The sequence below is a fragment of the Squalius cephalus genome (genome assembly GCF_949319135.1).
Source record: "Squalius cephalus genome assembly, chromosome: 2".
Taxonomy (NCBI): Eukaryota; Metazoa; Chordata; class Actinopteri; order Cypriniformes; family Leuciscidae; genus Squalius; species Squalius cephalus.
Window position 1 is genome coordinate 19332961 of NC_137123.1, and position 18245 is coordinate 19351205.

Here is an 18245-nt window from a genome sequence, read left to right on the forward strand (position 1 = left end):
TGTGTTTTCAAACTCTGAAGTGTTGCTAATGCAACTCGTGTTTCTCCCCAGACATTTACATTTTCTACAAGAAGTAATTCCTTCAATTTTCTTTACTTGGTCTTAAAAAGTCTTAAATTTAGATGAATAAAACCTGTGAATATACAGCCCTTTTTGAAATTCACTGTGAAAAGCATGATTGTTTTCTTAAGGGATTTTAATAGTAATCAGATAGACGGCTTTCGATAGTCACACTCAAATCTGACACACATTTCCACACACACACACATAGAAATGTCCAGGTGAAATGTGGTTGTAGTTTGGTTGTAAAGGCCTCAGTGGTCCAGGATGCGCAGGTTTCCTGAAACGATCTTGTTCTCTAGCATCGCTCCAGCCGGGATGTCAATCCTGTCTCCGTGATTGGCAATAATGATAACAGTTCCCTGTTACACAAACAGCAAGTTACGATACATATGTACACACAATGTTTGTGAACACTCTCAAATGCCCACATGCGTATCAGTCCGTACCTTGACCGTGACTTGTTTTCCGAAGGTAACGTCCCCTGATACAGTGAGGTGATCCAGTTCCAGCATGTCTGGGATGCTCTCAAACCTTTTCAGGAAGTCTCGAACCTAGAAAGTTCAATTTATTTTGTGCTGATGTGCAAATCTATGCTCTTACAAAGTAGGCTTAAAATAAAAATATTTAAAAGGTACTTATTACTGAACAAGTAATTCAATGGTTCAGGCCTTGAATAACTGAATTATGTCTGTGAGAATAGCTTATACTATATAAACATTTTAAATCTAAAATATTTTAAAAGTATTTAAATACTGAACAGCTCATTTTAATAACTTTATCAACATTTTTTATTTTTACTAGGGCTGTCAAGCGATTACATTTTTTAAAATCTAACTAATTACATGATGTGGCGATTAGTTAAATCTAATTAATCGCACCATATTTGGCTGAGAAATTATCCCCAAAAGTTCATTTAAGTTCATTGTGTTAAATGAGAAAAGCATCAAACATAAAAAGTAGCTTTAGAAACAAAATTATTTCATTTGATTCAACATAGAATTTATTACACATAAACTTTTAGGCTACAAGGGCCATGAGGGTGAGTAAGTGACAGAATTGTCATTTTTGCGTGAACCATACCTTTAATGTTTTTTTTTTATTAATAATGGAAAAATTTAATATTTTTTAATGAAGTGATACTCTAAATAAGAAACTAAAACTACCAGTTGGTGGCGGTAAATGTCTAAATGACTAAATCATTGAATCATTCATTCATTCGATTCGTTCAAACGGCTGATTCATTCAGGAATGAAGTAAATGACTCATTGAATCACTGGTTCACCCGATTGATTCGCTCAAAACGCGGATTCATTCAGAAAGGAAGCACCGCTGTGTGTTGCTCGGAGACTCACAACAGTTCTGCTCCGGCTTTATAGGTAATATTTTCGTTGGCATAATTGAGCAAAAACAGACAAGATTGTGTCTAAAACATAACACAATATTAACTTCTTATTTATTTACCTGTTGTATAAAATCAATTTCACATTTGCACTATTCGGGACAAAAACATCACTCGTGTGAAATTACTCGCGCGATATTGCTTAACTATATCATGATATAAATATGAGACAAAAACTCATACAGGGGCATTTTTACATTTACATTTTTGAGCTGATATCTTGAATTTTAGGGGCTGCATTCAATAGGGTCTTATCAGTTATCACACAGTGATGCCCTGCTTCATGTTCGTCAACAATCAATTTTATGAAAAGTATAGATGAACTAACTTTATGTAGGTTTGATACGGGGCGGGTGCGTTAATAATTTTAATGACCCATAACTAATTAAGGAACACGTTAAATCGACAGCCCTAATTTTTACACAAATTTCTTTAATGTTTTAAATATATAATTTAAATTACAATAATATAAATTGCCTATTACAGTCTATTATTATGATATGGAGTGACTGGCTGCTTTCCCTTAAAGTGAAGCGCTCTCTTCCTGTCTAAGTGGCTTTGCAGTGTGTAAGTCTGGCTCAGAGCTCACCTTGGTGAAGGAGCTGCCCAGTTTGACGTGAGGTGTTGAGGGGAACTCTCTCTTGGGGCTCATGGTCAGAGACCCCGCGTCCATGCTGTACAGGTTGGACATGACCAGCAGGAGGTCAGAGGTGGTCTTGACGGGCAGAAAGCGGCTGCGGGGCACGTTGATGCCAAGCGCGTTGTCGAAGCTCTTCATGGCAGAGCCCACAGCCGTCTCCAACTGAATGACGTTCAGACCGCCATCTAAAGTCTGGAGACAGAAGAGGAATGCTATTTCATACACAAATGTTGATATGCGTTAATGTGGAGGGTATGGTGTTCACCTTAGGGTTAACAATGATCTCCATGTCCATTGCGTTCTTTTCGTGAAGCCTTTTAATGGCCGGCAGGCTGATCCACAAGTTGTTGGTGTTGAAGATCTTGAACTTGGTGACGGATTTAAACTCGTCTACGTGAGCTTTGGGCACCTGAGCGATCTCCAGCAGTCTGAGTTTACCATCATACTGCGTCAGCGTCCCACCCTGAAACAAACAACACCGACTGATCTGCATTGGCCAATGAGCTTCAAGGCCCCGATATACTCACTCAGGTCTTTTTCATTCTTCGGTTAGGGGTTAGTTTGAAATACTTTTGCAGGATTATATGCTGTTAGCGAACAACCCAAAGCCGTCCACGCTGCTGAAAGAGCCGTTTAGGTGGATATGTAAATATGTGCTGTGTGCTTTCCTCACAATAGCAAGATTACACACCCAAAAAACAGCAGTTAAGAAAGCATCTGGTCATAGCGATGTGGATTTGCACAAGCTCCGCACGTCACGTCACGTTTATTTATATAGCACTATTCAATAGATTGTTTAAAAGCAAGCAGCTTTACAGTACTAAACATGAAAAAAGCCAAAAAGTCAGTGTCACTTTTGATTAGAATTACAACTTCTACTAAAAATGCAGCTCTACAATGTGTTGTAGACATGAAAATTGTCTGAAAATGAAAATTCTGTCATTTATTCACCCTGTCATTCGAAACCCGAAAATATGACGAATGCTGCTGCAATTAATGATGCTCTGTTTCTGTGTTCCACGAACGAAATGAGGAATACGTCGGTGACAGCCCTCACCTTCACATCAGCTCGTGTCTTATCGGTGACCTCCATGACGAATTCGCAGCGTTTGCCGCTAGCCTGGCTCACCAGGTGGTTCAAGATGTGCAGGTCCACCGTGGCGCCCAGGTTATCAATGTTGGACACAAAAATGTACTCTTTCCCTTCAGCGATGAGCTTGTCCAGCAGGCCGGAGTTGTAAAAGCTGGCGTAGATGTCCCCGTGCCCGGGCGGGTACCAGGCTTCTTCATTCTCACCCGTCAGGCCTATGTTAGTGGCCACTGGTAACAAAGACTCCTTATTGATCCTGGGATACCTGTGCAGGAGCGCAAAACAGACAAGTTGACAACCCACAAAGCTGTGACCAAGCAATTGGGTCAAGCAATTTTGAAATACCTCAATTACTAATGTTTTATTGTGAGAACTGATGGGTGAATCAATCTTGAAATAATATTACCTCAGTTATTGATGTTTTATTGTGAGAACCAACGTTTACTAAAGCTGGCTGATATATGCATATTTACAATATATTCAATATTTTTGGGCAAAATTAACATAGAAAATACCACAGTGTTCTTTAATGTGGCCATTGAGTGCTTTGTATTTCAAATATCAAACGTTATATTTACAAAAACACTGGAACAAATGATTTTTTAAGACATTCGTTTCATTAACACTGTTCTAGAATACTGAATTTGACAAAATATGAGTACCGTATTTTCTGGAAAAGGAGTCTCGCCGGAGAAAAAAATAAACATGAATAAGTCGTACCGTGTATAAGGGACATTTTATTATTACATTAATGTAAAATACTGGTAAATAAAACGAAGCGTTCACAAACAAACACCATAAACATGTTTTAGTTTCCCTCAAATTCAGAACAGAAGCCTAAACTCAATTATTTAAAGCAAAACTGAAACTACCCGTGTTTGTTAAATGCGTTATACAAATACACTTGTTCACTCATTCAGCTCAAAAACAAATGTTTCGTGTGCTTGACGTTAATTGTATTATTTAAATCACTCTGGAATATAAGTGTCTGCATATTTCTGATGATAAAAAACTGCGCCTTTGATTCCAGAAAATACAGTAAGTTGATATTTCTCACTGGCCTGGATAAGGACGTGTGTACCTGCTCTGGTTGAAGGTGTGTATCTTGACGCGGTGATGTGTGTACTTCTGCAAGATCTTCTTAGTGTCCTCATCTGTGTTGAAGGAATTCATCAGCACCAGGGGCACGTCTGCATTATACGACTTATTTAGATGCTGAAAGAGAGAGATTCAGCTAAGATATTTAATTCCATGCACCAAAATTCTCCATTCGCTTTATTTTCGCTGTTCATTTATGTATATTACTGTATGACCATTACATTAGAGCATAATTAAGTCACTCAATTAAATTATTCTAGATGTTAAAATACGTTCTTCTCAAAACCGGGAGCAAAAATCTTAAAAAAAGAAAAAGCCAAGCACTGGTTGCCATTTCAATGCAAGTATATCCTAGGTATTTTTTTATTACATAACAAAATAGTATTTCTCAAGACATTACTGTGAATTTCTTTTATTTTTTTCATGTGGAAAAAAAACTGTTATTATGCAACTCTGGGGAAATTGGTCATTGCCACAGAGGGAAACCTTTTACCATGGTCTGAAACTGCAAACAGGGTCTTACATCATCTTAAATAGATTGCAAATAATCCAAAGAAATGTCTAAACCCACTAGATGACACATCATCCACTGTTCTGAAGTTTGAAGTGCAAAAAAGTTTGGGGTCAGTAAGATTTATTTTGAAAGAGGACCTATTATGCCCTTTAGTCCACTAGTAAAAAAACAAACATATTTTTCACATATTTTGACATTGTTGCAGCACCTCTCTTCTCAGTCTGTCAGTAACGCTCTGTTTAGTTCCTGTCTCTATGAAGCCCCTCCTTCGGAAAAGAACAATGTGCTCTGATTGGTCGGCTGGACGAGTGTGTTGTGATTGGTCAACCACTTCGAGCATGTTTGTGAAATGTCACACCCCTTACCATAACTGTGAGTTTCAACACACTACTATCGCAACTTAATCAGGTCTCGACGTTTTTGTGTGTGTGTGTGTGTGTGTGTGTGTGTGTGTGTGTGTGTGTGTGTGTGTGTGTGTGTGTGTGTGTGTGTGCGTGTTATTTTTAGATATGCCCCAGGCGGGAATTGGAAATTATCTGTCGTGTTTGTTCCCGCAAGAAAACTCAAGACTTCAATGGAGGCGTTTCAGGGAGTTCAGAAACAGTGACACCGATATAGAGAATAACTCCAGCTCTAGTGACTTTGTGCTTTGTAACTTTTCAGACCTTTTTCATGCTCAAACAGCAACATTACACACTAAAGAAAGCTTAAAATGTAAAAACGCATAATAGCTCTTTAAATAAATTAATACTTTTATTCCGCAAGGATGCATTAAATTGATCAAAAGTGACAGTGAAGACTGTTACAAAAGGTTTCAATTTAAAATAAATGATGTTCTTTTGAATATTCTATTCATCAAAGAATCCACAAAAAAATGTTTTCAACACTGATAATGATAAGAAATGTTTCTTGAGCATCAAATCACAATATTAGCATGATTTCTGAAGGATCATGTGACACTGAAGACTGGAGTAATGATGCTAAAAATTCACCTCTGATCACAGCAATTACATTTTGCAATATATTCAAATAGAAATGAGCTATTTTAAATTATAATAACATTTCCAAATATTACTGTTTTAATATATTTTCTTTCAAAAAAAAATAAAAAAAAATCCTACCAACCCCAAACTTTTGAGTTAAGTGTTTAACGTGACAATCTCATCACCAGATTTTGCTGTAAATCAGTAATGCTCTTGTTATTAATAACGGCAGGAAGCATGTGTGATGTAATACCTCAATCTGCTGTACAGTCAGATCCAGGAAAGTGTTCTCATTCCGGACGCTGATGAGACTTTTGGGTCCTTTGCAGCCCATGCTGGTCCCCAAACCTCCATTGAGCTTCACCACAGCCAGCTTATTAAGGCTGGAGGCCACATCGGCAGGAAGACCCTTCAACTTGATCTTCTCATAGGGCTGGATCTGTTGAAGCGAGAGAAACAATGAGGGAGAGAAAGACAACCATATGCGTAAACCATATCATTTGTCCATTGAGCTTTATATTTATCAGTATCTAGGAAACACAGTTTTATTAATATTTTTTTCAGGATACAGAAAGCTTGTATGGAGTGGACTGAAGACAGTTAATTATCTGAATTCTGCCTCTTTGCACTTCTCACTTCAAAGATGTGTAAAATTATGCGAGAAAGACCTTTGATAGATGTTTATTTCACTTTTCAGTCCAGGGTTTATTTACTCCAGTCAAACAGAGCTGGCCCTTTAAGCTAAACTCCAAAAATCAGAAGTCATTAACCCCGAGATCATGACATGAAGAGCAGCGCACCGTGAGAGACTTACATACAGTATTATTCTATATGAAATATGAGCTGATTTGATCAGATCTCTCAGAATTTGGGTGTAAAGCTTTTGATACGAGCTTCCAGCCTGCAACAGATCTAGATCTGCACACACATCCACCTCAGATGAACAAAGCATGAATTAGAATTGCGTAAAGCAAGTCTTCCAACAGCAGTTTCAACACAGTGACAACTGTTGAATTAAGTTCACTGCTGTCAAGGCAAAAATGTCAAAGTCCAATGACTCAGAAACTGCAAGTTGCCGTTTTATTGCTTGTGGTCCACAAGTCTAGTCTCTACTCTACCGGTTTGCATCAAAAACAAATTGATTTAGATCTCTACGTTAAAGAAATATTACAATATAAACAAGTTAAGATTAACTGACAGCATTTGTGGCATAATGTTGATTACCACAAAATTAACTTTTCTTTTTTTCCAAAGCAAAAATCTTGTTTACACTTATAATGGAAGAGAGTGATGCCAATTCGTAAACATTAAGTCGGCATGACGCAGAAGCTACGATAGTCTTTTCTTCTCTATTGTGACATTTATCCAAGCGAAACGGCTTTAAGAACAAGAAGAAATGTATTGGAAGTTTGTGGTTTGCTATTGGTGGATCTCATGTGAGTGACAGGTTGCTCCGCCCTCACGCCAGTAAACGCATCATCAGAGAAGAGATGAAATGAGCTGCAAGAGGGAGAGGAAGTTTTTTTGATTAAAGATTACGAGGCACATGAATTTATAAAAAAAATGATGTGTACGGATAAATCATTTAAAATAAACTGCAATATTCCATAAAAAAACAAGAACAGTCCATTATGATTTCATAATGACTTTAAAATACTAACTGTATACTGCTTGTTAATATGATTTTAGTGTACTAAACATAGTATAGACCCTATAATGATGATGTAAACACTTTACAGCTTAGGAAGAAATAATTTAAGTACTTATAAGCTTCACATTTCTGCATTCAAATTCTCCACAAATCGGCACAATTCACTTTCACTGTCACTTGTTTTCTTTTTTGTGGTAGTCAACATTTATGCCACACATTCTGGTGATCAAGCTTAACTTGTACTGAACCAGGAATATTCCTTGAAATGTCAATAGATGCTCTTTTTGGACTGGAGAGAAGCTTATAAAAGAGTTCCTGTTCTATACAGTACTCTGCATTTATCAGATCAATTTCTCTATATATAACCCGTTTATAAGAAGTATACTCAAGGTTACTGTTAAAAGCACAGGCCAAATATAAGGTTTCAAACCGCCTCTTCTCCTGACTGAACGTCTGCCAACAAAACTAAAACATTTGAGACGTTGGTTGAGAAAATGACACGCACATATACACAGCTGACCGATCAAGCATCCGGCCAATGAGCGCGTGAGGACTGAACTACAACCATTGAGAATTATGCTTTACGCCTTGTGGTAGATTTTTCTTACGTACCTTGAACCTAATTACCTGGGCGTCTCCAGTCGACACTTAATAATCTTTATACTCTAGCTCTGCGTCTACAGTCGACAACTGGCTTTGAGTTTCCTAACCCTAACTTGTTCCCCTAACTAACTGCGCAGCAATAATAACCGACAGACTTCAGACGATGCCTTCGAATATGCTTTAATCTCAGACAAATTTCAAAGAGAATTTTTATAGAATAGGAGCATGGCGAAAATGACATGAAATATTACATAATTTCCCTACAATTTAATTGGTTCTTCATAGGCAAACCCTTCTGTTACTAGGTAGAAGCAACTTCATTGTTCATGTACTTCATTGTTAAGTTTTCAAACCTAGACATCGGTCTAGTTTCATATCCCCTATTTATTATTTTTACACTCACACACTCAAAGTCACGAGTTTTCAACCTAAGGTTTTGGAAACATTTAAGATTCACAAGCATATGAATGTTGTTCCTGCAAGAAAAATAAATGTTAATTATGATTAAATAAAAAATCCACCACAGCCTCAATGCTGATCTAGTAGCAGCCGTGAAGTTTATTTCGTAATGGGTCTGATGAGTGTCGATCTAATGGAGCTGATTTCAGATCAGCCTGAACTTTACTACGTGCTGTAACATGAGTTTCACAACGGCTGTGTAAAAGAAATGTCAGCCAGAGTTGTGGGATGCTGGAAGTGCTGTGCTATTCATAGTTTAACCTTCAGTGTTTGTAGAGGGGCCGTGGGTTATTTGGGGAGGGAACCAACAGGGAAATGTCATGGGCTTGATAAAGCACCCATACACAAGCAAGTTATGCTGCTGCTACTCTCCCTTTCTCGCTGTTCAGGGGTCCATGTAACACATACAAGCACATGTATATGTAAAAAATATGTAATATTTTATAATTTTGTATTATAAAAAGGACATCTATTTAGAACAACTGTTCAAGTTGGATTACGTTATATGTAATCTCCATCTAAAATGTACAGTGGACATATCTTTAATACTAAATAACACTAATTTAAAAAAAAGAAAAGAATAAATGAAACAAATATTGGGAATAATTTTATGCTGGTTTTGAAGTAAAAAATGAAAAAAGATTTTTTTTTTTTTTTAAAGAGTTATTATCGTTAGTTAAAACTAACATTTCTGTTAATTGAAATAAAGCTGAAATAAAATAAAAAATAAATATTAGTTTGAAAACTTTAAACAAAAATCAGAAATGTCGAATTGGCAATAAACTAAAATAAGTTTAAGTTGAAGAACTAAAATGAACTGGAAACAAAATAAATAAAATCTAATACTAACTAAAGATAAAACTGAAATAAAAATAAATAGCAATATGAAAAAACGAATAAAATGACAAAAGCACAATGAAATTGCTAAAAATTAAACGAAAATTAACATGAAAACTAAAAATATAAAACTAAAAAAACTTATAATATATGTAGCATTGCTGAAAGAATATATATTTTAATATAAATTATTTTATATATATATACAGTAGTGGCCTAGGAAATTTGACATCTTAACTCTTTATTCAAATATTATTAAAAATGTGTTAAAGATTTTGTAATCATATTGTGTAGTTGTGCTTGGAGTCAATTGTTTTATTTGCGATAACGCAATGAAACATGCAGAATTGTGCAGACATAATATTTTGGCCAGGCTGTCATACAAAGAAATTATGAACACATGCAAAATCAAAAGAGAACCAATACATTACTAATAACTGATAATGTTGTAGTAAATGTATGCTTTTAATTTTTTTTGTGAGTTTTTTTCTTTTTGCATAGTAAAATAAAACCTGTAGCTGTAGCTGTTTTTTTGCCAAATAATTTTGTCATATAAATACCTTAACCAAGCTTTGGGTTTTGTTCTTCCTTTATACTTAAATTTTTTTTTTTTAAATATGACATTCTTTCCTCATATTTTGATTTTAGAGTCATTAAAAACAAATACCCCTCCAGACATCCCTTTTGGCCACTACTGTATATCTTAATATCTCATTTTGAATTCCTCATCCAAGCACTCATCTGTCTCACCGAGTCTTCGGGTGGTCTCTGGATCTTGGCCCAGTCAACAGACGGCCCCTTCTCCTGAAGGAAACGGTGAAAGAGCTTCTTGAAGCCCTCAAAGTCCTTCCTGGAGATCTGCAAGAGCACAAATAAGCAGATTACAGTTCCTTTTTTTATTTTTTTTTACAATTTCAGTACATTTTAAGTTTGGTAGAATGTTAAGCTCTATATCCTGAGGTTCAATATGCAATCATTTGTATTGTTTCAGGGCCAATGGTGAAAAAGAGTCACTGGAGTCGCACTAGACAGGCTAACAATTGTGAGGGTATTGGGAAGCTGTCAGCCTAAACTATGTCGACCAGACCAATGAATAGAAACTACATCTAGAAACTACTCTTGTCCCATAGACTGCCATTGCAAGTGCATTACTGTACAGAGTATACAAATCTTTCCTTTGTTTTTACAAACTGAACACTACTCCATAGAGATGAACTTGCATTAAACCTGGAATATACATTTAATGGTTTATTAAATTAATGAAATGCTTTAGAATATTGAACCTGAATGCTTTATAACACTGAATCAATACCTTATAGAGTTACGGATGTGTGATTAATCATATTCTTAATTACTCTGTACAACACTGTGCAGCATAAAAGCATAATTAATACTTTAACCTTTAGACTAAACCTTCATCATGGGATGACAGACAGTAATTAAGGTTCACTGCCTTCATTAGGTCACAGTTTCATAAAAAACTCATGAATAAGTCTGCATGCTGTGTGTGCCATAACTGATCACATTATTAACAGCAGTTTCATTGTGAATAAACATTTCAAAACTAGGCTGCATAAAATAGATTTCCAATATGTGCAGCACAAGACTTCGAATGAATCACTTCCAAATGAGTTTAGTTTTTTTTTTTTGTCATATTAATGTCAATGAATGTCTTCTGATAAAAAATGTATATAATTTGAAAAAAATGTTTAAAATGCATGTACCAAATTCTTAGAAAGATAAACTTTTTTTAAATTTATGTTAGTTACATGCATTTTTGAAAAACATACATACTATTTTCAAAATGTGTTTAATTTAATGGCTCTAAAAGAAAGTAAATTGGTGTAACCATCAAGCAAACAGTAATAAAATATTTACCTTACACCTTAATAAATGTGTGATTACACATCATAATCATTATTTTCAAACCATTTCAAGGTAAAAAATAGGTTGTCTTTCATCATCTGGTGTTCGGGATCCACCTATGGGAAGGCCATCCGTACCTGACCTCAGCAGAAGCATCCGATTGCACCAAGTCTGTCTAGACGGACAGAAGCGCTCAGCCAATGCCCGGTAAACCCCCACCCCTTTACCTGAGGGCATATAAGGCCTGCATGCGCTGCTGTTCTCCAGGTGTCATTCGCTTCTCGCGATCTCTGGAATATTTTTACACTCAGCTCGTGGTTTTACGGACTTCACTATTGTCTGCAGAACACATCTTTGGATCAGCCTCCGCAGGACGTGTTTGTCCCATCAGCCTGGTTAGCTGAAGTAATTACTGCAAGCCGCTGACGCTCGCTACCCTTCTTGCTCCCTTCGCTATTTCCCCCTGTTCTAGGCTGCCTATCTGTCGGATTAGTCGTTTATTTCTTCAATGGCTCTCTCTAAAACCACAGCGGCTACCCCCGGGGACAACCAGCCGCGTGCGGCGCCCTCATCGCCGCTAGGGATTCCCATCCTTACTGTGTGGTGTGTATGGGCCTTAAACACACTGAAGAGGTAACTGACTTCCCCGAGTACTGTAGCCAAGAAACTCCCGCGGCTTTACCCCGATCGGTCCTCTTTGAGGTTTGTGAGCGAGCGGCCGCTCGCCTCAAAATCAAATGGCCGGCCCCTCAAAGTACCTCTGACCAAGAGCGGGACGTCTATAATGGGAAACTCCTGGGACCCTCTCCCGGCCCTACAAAGTAGTTTTCCCCTGTCCTCCCTGTGTGCTAAACACATTAAACATTGCTGGGGAGACCCTTTCGAGGTGACCCGGGTCTGGACGTTAAGGATATGACAACTCTCTGCATGGGTGACCAGGCCTCTTATAAAGCCTCGGCCTTGGCTGTAAGAGCACGCAACTTCTCCTCCCTGCTTTCCACTTACCAGACCGAGCTCCTGGTCGACATGGGAGAACAACGGGAGAAAGGGACGTGCACTCTCTGGAAGGAGATCGTCACTATTAATGGCCTCGTTCTAGTTAATGCCCGTCAAGAGAACGTAACTGTGGCTTAATCTCCCTGATAGTGAAAAGTGGCGCATCGCTGGAGTGCCGGTTGAGTCTGGCCACGCTTTCTTTGGTCCTGCTGTCGCTTTAATGCCGTCGGCGTTGCAATGTCAACAGCGTTGCAATGTCAAGAATAAGGAGGACAAGGCCAAACTTTGCCTTCTTAGAAAGCCTGCGCCGTGCCAGACGCCCTCGGTGCTTCCACCTAACCCCCCGCTACCGAACGCCATTTCTATAATGCAGGCAGGGCTATTAAATCCCGCAGCAAGCCACCGGCTTAGCTTCGTATTCCCTCGTTCAGGCTATCTGTCAGTGAGGTCAGCTCAAGTGTGCACAGGCTTGACTGTTCCCCGTGTTGCCCAATGTGTGCTTTTATCAGTTTTTTTCTGAAAGCTGCTGTCCTTCAAGGCGGCTTTGCTCTTGGCATCAGCTAAACGTGTCAGTGAGCTACATGCACTCTCGGTGCATTCCTCGTGCACTAAATTCTCTCTTAGGTTTTCATTAAGCCCAATCCGGCCTTTTATGCCTAAATGCTTCCCTGCGTTCACATCGTAGGTGTTGGAACGATTTGTTTTTACGCTCCGCCTTTTTCCTCCCCGGAGGATAAGAGGCTAAATGCTAAAGGACCAGTGCTTTCCGGAAGAGCGACCAGCTCTTTATTTCATGGGCACCCCCTCACAGGGAGAGTCCAATATCTAAGCATTACCTCTCACATTGGCTTATGGAAGCTATAGGTTTGGCGTATGAATCTAAGGGAGTGACCCTTTTTTTCTTTCCAATTACACATTGGAGTAAAGGAACAAAGGGTGAATGGGCCGTCAAGCTACGCACATTCATATCACCAAGCAAGCATTTACATTCCTGCCTGGGTGTGTGTATATATGTGTTGCAGGGTTTATTTTCATGTGTGTGCCTCTTACATATTTCATGTCCTGCACAGCATGTCCTGCACAGCAGTTATGTGTGTGCGTCAGGGATGCAAGGTGCATGATTATGGGACGTGTCAGACACCGCCTCCTTGGGGCGACCGTCCTTCACTGGCTTACAGAACCTCACTATGAGTGTATTGGGTAAACAGGGAGCTGTCCATGTCTCTCCCATAGGTGGATCTCGAACATGAGATGATGAAAGAGAACAATAGGTTACTGTCGTAACCCTGGTTCTCTAAAACATTGGGCACAGAGATCCACCAGCTTTGCCCCGCTTGGCGCACGAGAAGGGAATATACTTACTGGAGAACAGCAGCGCATGCAGGCATTATATGCTCTCCGGTAAGGGGGTGGGGCCTTGGCTTGGCATTGGGCATTGGCTGCGCGCTGGGCATTGGCTGGTGCAAGAGGTCAGGTACCGATGCCCTTCCCATAGGTGGATCCCTCCACTCGATGTTTCAGAGAACCGGGTTTACAACAGTATAAAGTCCAATTCTGAGTGGAAAAAAAGAGTGACTTTTTCTCAGAATTGTGACTATATGAGTCGCAATTGCAAGTTTATGTCTCGCAATTCTGAATTTATAACTCGCAGTTGCATTTTTATATCTTGCAATTCTGAATGTATAACTCGCAATTCCGAGTTTATATAATGCAATTTGAAATTTAAAACTCGCAATTGCGATTTTATATCACGCAATTCCCGAATTTATAACCCGTTATTGTGAGTTTATATCTTGCAGTTCTGACTTTATAACTCGCAATTGCAAGTTTATATTACGCAATTCTGACTATCTAACTCGCAATTGCATTTTTATATCACGCAATTCGGAATTTATAACTCGCAATTGCATTTTTATATCTCACAATTCTGAATTTATAACTCACAATTGCATTTTTATATCTCACAATTCTGAATTTATAACTCACAATTGCAAGTTTATATCATGCATTTGTGAATTTTTAACTCGTAATTGCAAGTTTATATCTCACAATTCTGAATTTATAACTCGCAATTGCATTTTTATAACTCGCAATTCTGAATTAATTTATATCTCGCAATTGCAAGTTTATATCACGCAATTCTGAGATAATTCTCGCAATTGCAAGAAAATAAAAAGTCGCAATCACCGTTTTTTTTGTTGTTGTTTTTTCAGTGGCGAAAACAAGTTTGGTTACTGACCCTTAAAACAATAAGTCTATAGCATGTTTCCTCTCTGCTAGGTAAACGTATGTGTGATGATATAGCTGGGTACATGTGTGAGTTGGGCATTAGAAATGCATATAAGGACAGAAGAACCACTAGGACGTGTTTGTCACCTCAAACGAGTTTGCGGGACAAGGATCTCACCTCCGCCTCCGGTGTCTTGGCGGTGGTCAGGAGCTTCTCCAGCTCTGTGTGCATGGAGTTCTCATGCTGCAATCTCAGCTTCTCCTGAAACTCCGCCATACCTGCATTAGAGCTGCTTCTATACAGATCTGACATGCAAACACAAGGAACAGAAAACATTACTTCCAAAATCAAAAACTGATGATTATTATCATTCCTAGGAATATTTTGTCCTACCATGGTTTTCGGTTCTCTGAAGTACCATGAGTATCATGTAAATAATGCATATATCAGAGAAGCATTATTATCATCTAACATCATTGTACCACCACAGCAGGCTATGAAGAAAAAACTTACCAGCAACAAAAGACATGTTCAAGAACTTGAACTCCCAGATTAAAAAAAAAACACAGTATCAATCCTGAATGGATTTCACCAGTCTAGAAAGGTCCAAATCATCAACTGTTGTACGGTTCCTTCTATTACACTGCATAAAACTACAACAGCCTCAATGTAGCATTAACAAGATGCTTTGAGAACCTCAGACACTAAAAAAGAAAAGCTACAAAGTGTTCAAAATAAACAAAGTACAGCATCCGAACTCGAAGCGAAGCCTCTGTACAGCCTGATCAGATGAGATTTCAGACACATTCACAGACTGTCATGCTCAGGACACCCGATCAGGGCTTTGTAACGCACTGCTGCAATGACCGAACCGCTGAAGGAGATGCGCAAAGAGAGAGAGAGAGAGAATAGCGCACGATTCTTTTAATAAACTCCAGCACTGCCCAGTGCCCACCCGTCACGTCACGTCACGGACTCGGGGAAAAATAAATAAGTGAACAACTCTTACAGGTAGTTTTTAATGTGTCAGTTGAATTATTAATCGCTTCACCGTCGCTTTGTCACGTGCAGCAAGAACTGGACGCTGTTGACACCTGAGACACTGATGCGTTCTGACTGAGCGCTGGACGTTCGAATAGAACGCGTTCTCAAATCTGACTGTGCAGGGATTTTGATTCATCCGATCCCAGTGACTGGAATCTTCTGAATTCGTTCAGTAAAACGTTCGTTCACTCCCCTTTTCTGTTGGTAAAATTATTGTTATTAAGTGAATCCGATTCGTTAAAAAAACACGGAGTTTACCCAAACAAAGTCATTCTTCTTTATTGAATTTGTGACATTTTAATCGTGTTTGTGCCTGTCAGTGATTCTTCCGCCTCCATTCTGTCCTGGTTGTGAATGAGAATTCTTGTTCAGTGAATAGCGTTCACACTCAAAACTGTTTAGTGGAACTGTTGTTTTAGTATCGAGATACTAGCCTATTGTAGATTTTTTATAATTTCCGTTTTCAAAAAAGAGTTGGAATTACCTTTTCTATTTTTTATTACTTTTTAGTGGAAACTAAGTAATGCCAAAGCTGCCCAGATAATAATAATAATAGCCTATATATTAAAAAAAATATATATATTATTTTTGCACAGTACTGAGACTTTTGCACAGTACAGTATATAGCAACAAAGAAATGTACAAAAAAACCCGAAATAAATAAATACATAAATAAATATACAAATATATTTTATAAAAAATGAATGTTTTTATAGCTTTTATTTCCTTATATTTTTCTTTTATTTATTTATACATTTATTTATTTTCTATACTGTATGTATTTATGTATACCTTTATTTATTTCCACATTTATTTATACATTTCTTTGTCCATATGGTAATGAGGGGGGCGTGGTTTATCTCAGACATAGCAATCAAGCTCAGAGTGTTAAGTGCAATAGCAAACTCACAATTCATTTTCAAGAAATTCCCTTACAGCACAAGATAAAACGCTGCTGCTTGTCAATGACAAATCAGATATTACTTTATTCACAACCAATAAAACTGCAGTTGGCTTTATTTGATCTAAGACAACACGATATGATACTCACATTGATTCGGCCTTGATTACTAAAACAATTAATGGCTTAATGTACTAAGACAGTGATATTGGATGACTAAATTAAGCACACACCTTATTAATAAAGCATACAGATGAGCAGAAAAACTTAGAATATGCAAGCAATGAGCTTAAACACGTTAAGCATTTTCCTCCCATAGAAAACCGTTATAAAGAAAACGCTTAATGTGGCTTAATGCATCTGCTTTCCTGTACACAGTAAGCCTACATTTTATTAACAATCTGTATACTAAATTGGTGCTTCAATATCACCATCTTAGTCCATTAAGCCACGTTAAGCATTTTCTATGGTTTTATATGTGAGGAAAACGTTTAACATGCTATTGAGCTAGTTGCGTTCATATTCTGGTCTCTTCTGCTTGATTATAGTATGCTTTTTAAATAAGTTTACTGAATATTGTCTTTTATACTATCTTATGGCTATATTGCCCATCTTTAAGTCATACATTCCCTGTGTGACTTGCAAAGGCATGTCCGCAAACCTTTTGCAATTTGTTTGGTCACACCACAAAGTGTCACAGTGGCCTCAAAGCTTCACCGTTGCCACTCTGAGCTCGATTGCTATGTCTGAGGCAAAACACGCCCCCTCATTACCATATGGACAAAGAAATGTATAAATAAATAAATGTAAATAAATAAATGTAGACATAAACAGATATATAAATAAATGTGGGAATAAATGTATAAATGAAAAAATAAATGTGGAAAAAATATGATACATAAATACGGAAATAGTATAAATACACATTTATTTGTATATTTATTTATTTATGCTCTTCTTACATTTATTTGTATATTTATTTCTCACTTTGGAGGTTTTGGCATTCCATAGGAAACTTCCAAAAGCATGCCACTTTAGTAATTTTACCACGTTAAGGTTGTTTTAGCGCTTCGTGATTCTTCTAGCTGTTTTTGAACGCAATAACTGTTTGAAAGCCCCCTTTAAATGTCAACTGAACGATTACAGTTGACTGTGAGTTTTACTGATACAGCACACAGCAATAGCATGAGGGGGGAGTAATCTTTTTCTGCTAATACAGTGCTAATACAGTCTGTCCAAACACAACAAAAGTCACAAATAGCCTCCTTCTCCAGTTGATAGGATTAAATCTGTCAGGAACTTTGCCCTACAAGAACTCCAAACTCAATGGCCCCTTGCAAGCAAACACAAGCACTGCCCACACAGATAGTGGTTTGGAGGGGTTGGGGAACTATAATACTCAAGCACATCTAGACAGCAGACAGGCTTGCTTTGCTCATTTTTTGACAAGCCATGCGAGGATACTTACGTCCAGTGCACAACACGCTGCTTCAAGGGCGGAAGTGTCAAAAGAAATCGTTGTGTGGGAATGATGTGTGTTCACGGACCAATCAGAGCAGGGGGCGACCTGGCTCGACCAATCAAATAACAGCTATTTGTTGATGGCGTTCGACAGAGTAAGCATGTGAAACAGCGCCATCTCTTGGTTATGGTTGTAAACAAACACACAATACACTTTTATTTTATCCGTGCTTTTATTTTATATAAAAGTTTTATAAGGAAAAATTCAGGCTTTGCTAAATCATAATTTACCACAACTATGACATAAAATTAGAAATTATGACCAAGTAAGTCATATTTATGAAAGTCGAAATTGAAAGTTATAATTATGATGACATAGTCGAAACACTGAAAACTCGAAATTTCTTAAA

The 18245-nt window shown here is 37.8% G+C and overlaps 1 protein-coding gene across 2 annotated transcripts; it reads right to left on the bottom strand.

Moving 5' to 3' along the window:
* Positions 1–178: 178 nt before the first annotated feature.
* Positions 179–17926, bottom strand: ugp2a (UDP-glucose pyrophosphorylase 2a). 2 transcript variants are annotated; one of them, XM_079849258.1, is made up of 10 exons: positions 17843–17926; positions 14607–14734; positions 10088–10195; positions 6041–6226; positions 4274–4407; positions 3160–3457; positions 2368–2565; positions 2052–2294; positions 510–614; positions 179–422 (listed from the first exon to the last, which is right to left on the bottom strand). In XM_079849258.1, exons 2-10 carry the CDS (start codon positions 14703–14705, stop codon positions 315–317), a joined length of 1479 nt encoding a protein of 492 aa, XP_079705384.1. In that variant the 5' UTR covers positions 14706–14734; positions 17843–17926; the 3' UTR covers positions 179–314. The 2 variants fall into 2 exon arrangements, with proteins under 2 accessions (XP_079705384.1, XP_079705383.1); XM_079849257.1 differs by lacking the exon at positions 17843–17926 and adding an exon at positions 14943–15591.
* Between the last annotated feature and the right edge of the window lie 319 nt (positions 17927–18245).

Excerpts from the sequence above, each read along its gene's own strand:
- ugp2a (XM_079849257.1), bottom strand. Across the intron at positions 2,566-3,159 it reads AGACACGAGCTGATGTGAAG|GGTGGGACGCTGACGCAGTA; the intron begins GTGAGGGCTGTC and ends TGTTTGTTTCAG. Across the intron at positions 615-2,051 it reads TGGGCAGCTCCTTCACCAAG|GTTCGAGACTTCCTGAAAAG; the intron begins GTGAGCTCTGAG and ends TGAACTTTCTAG.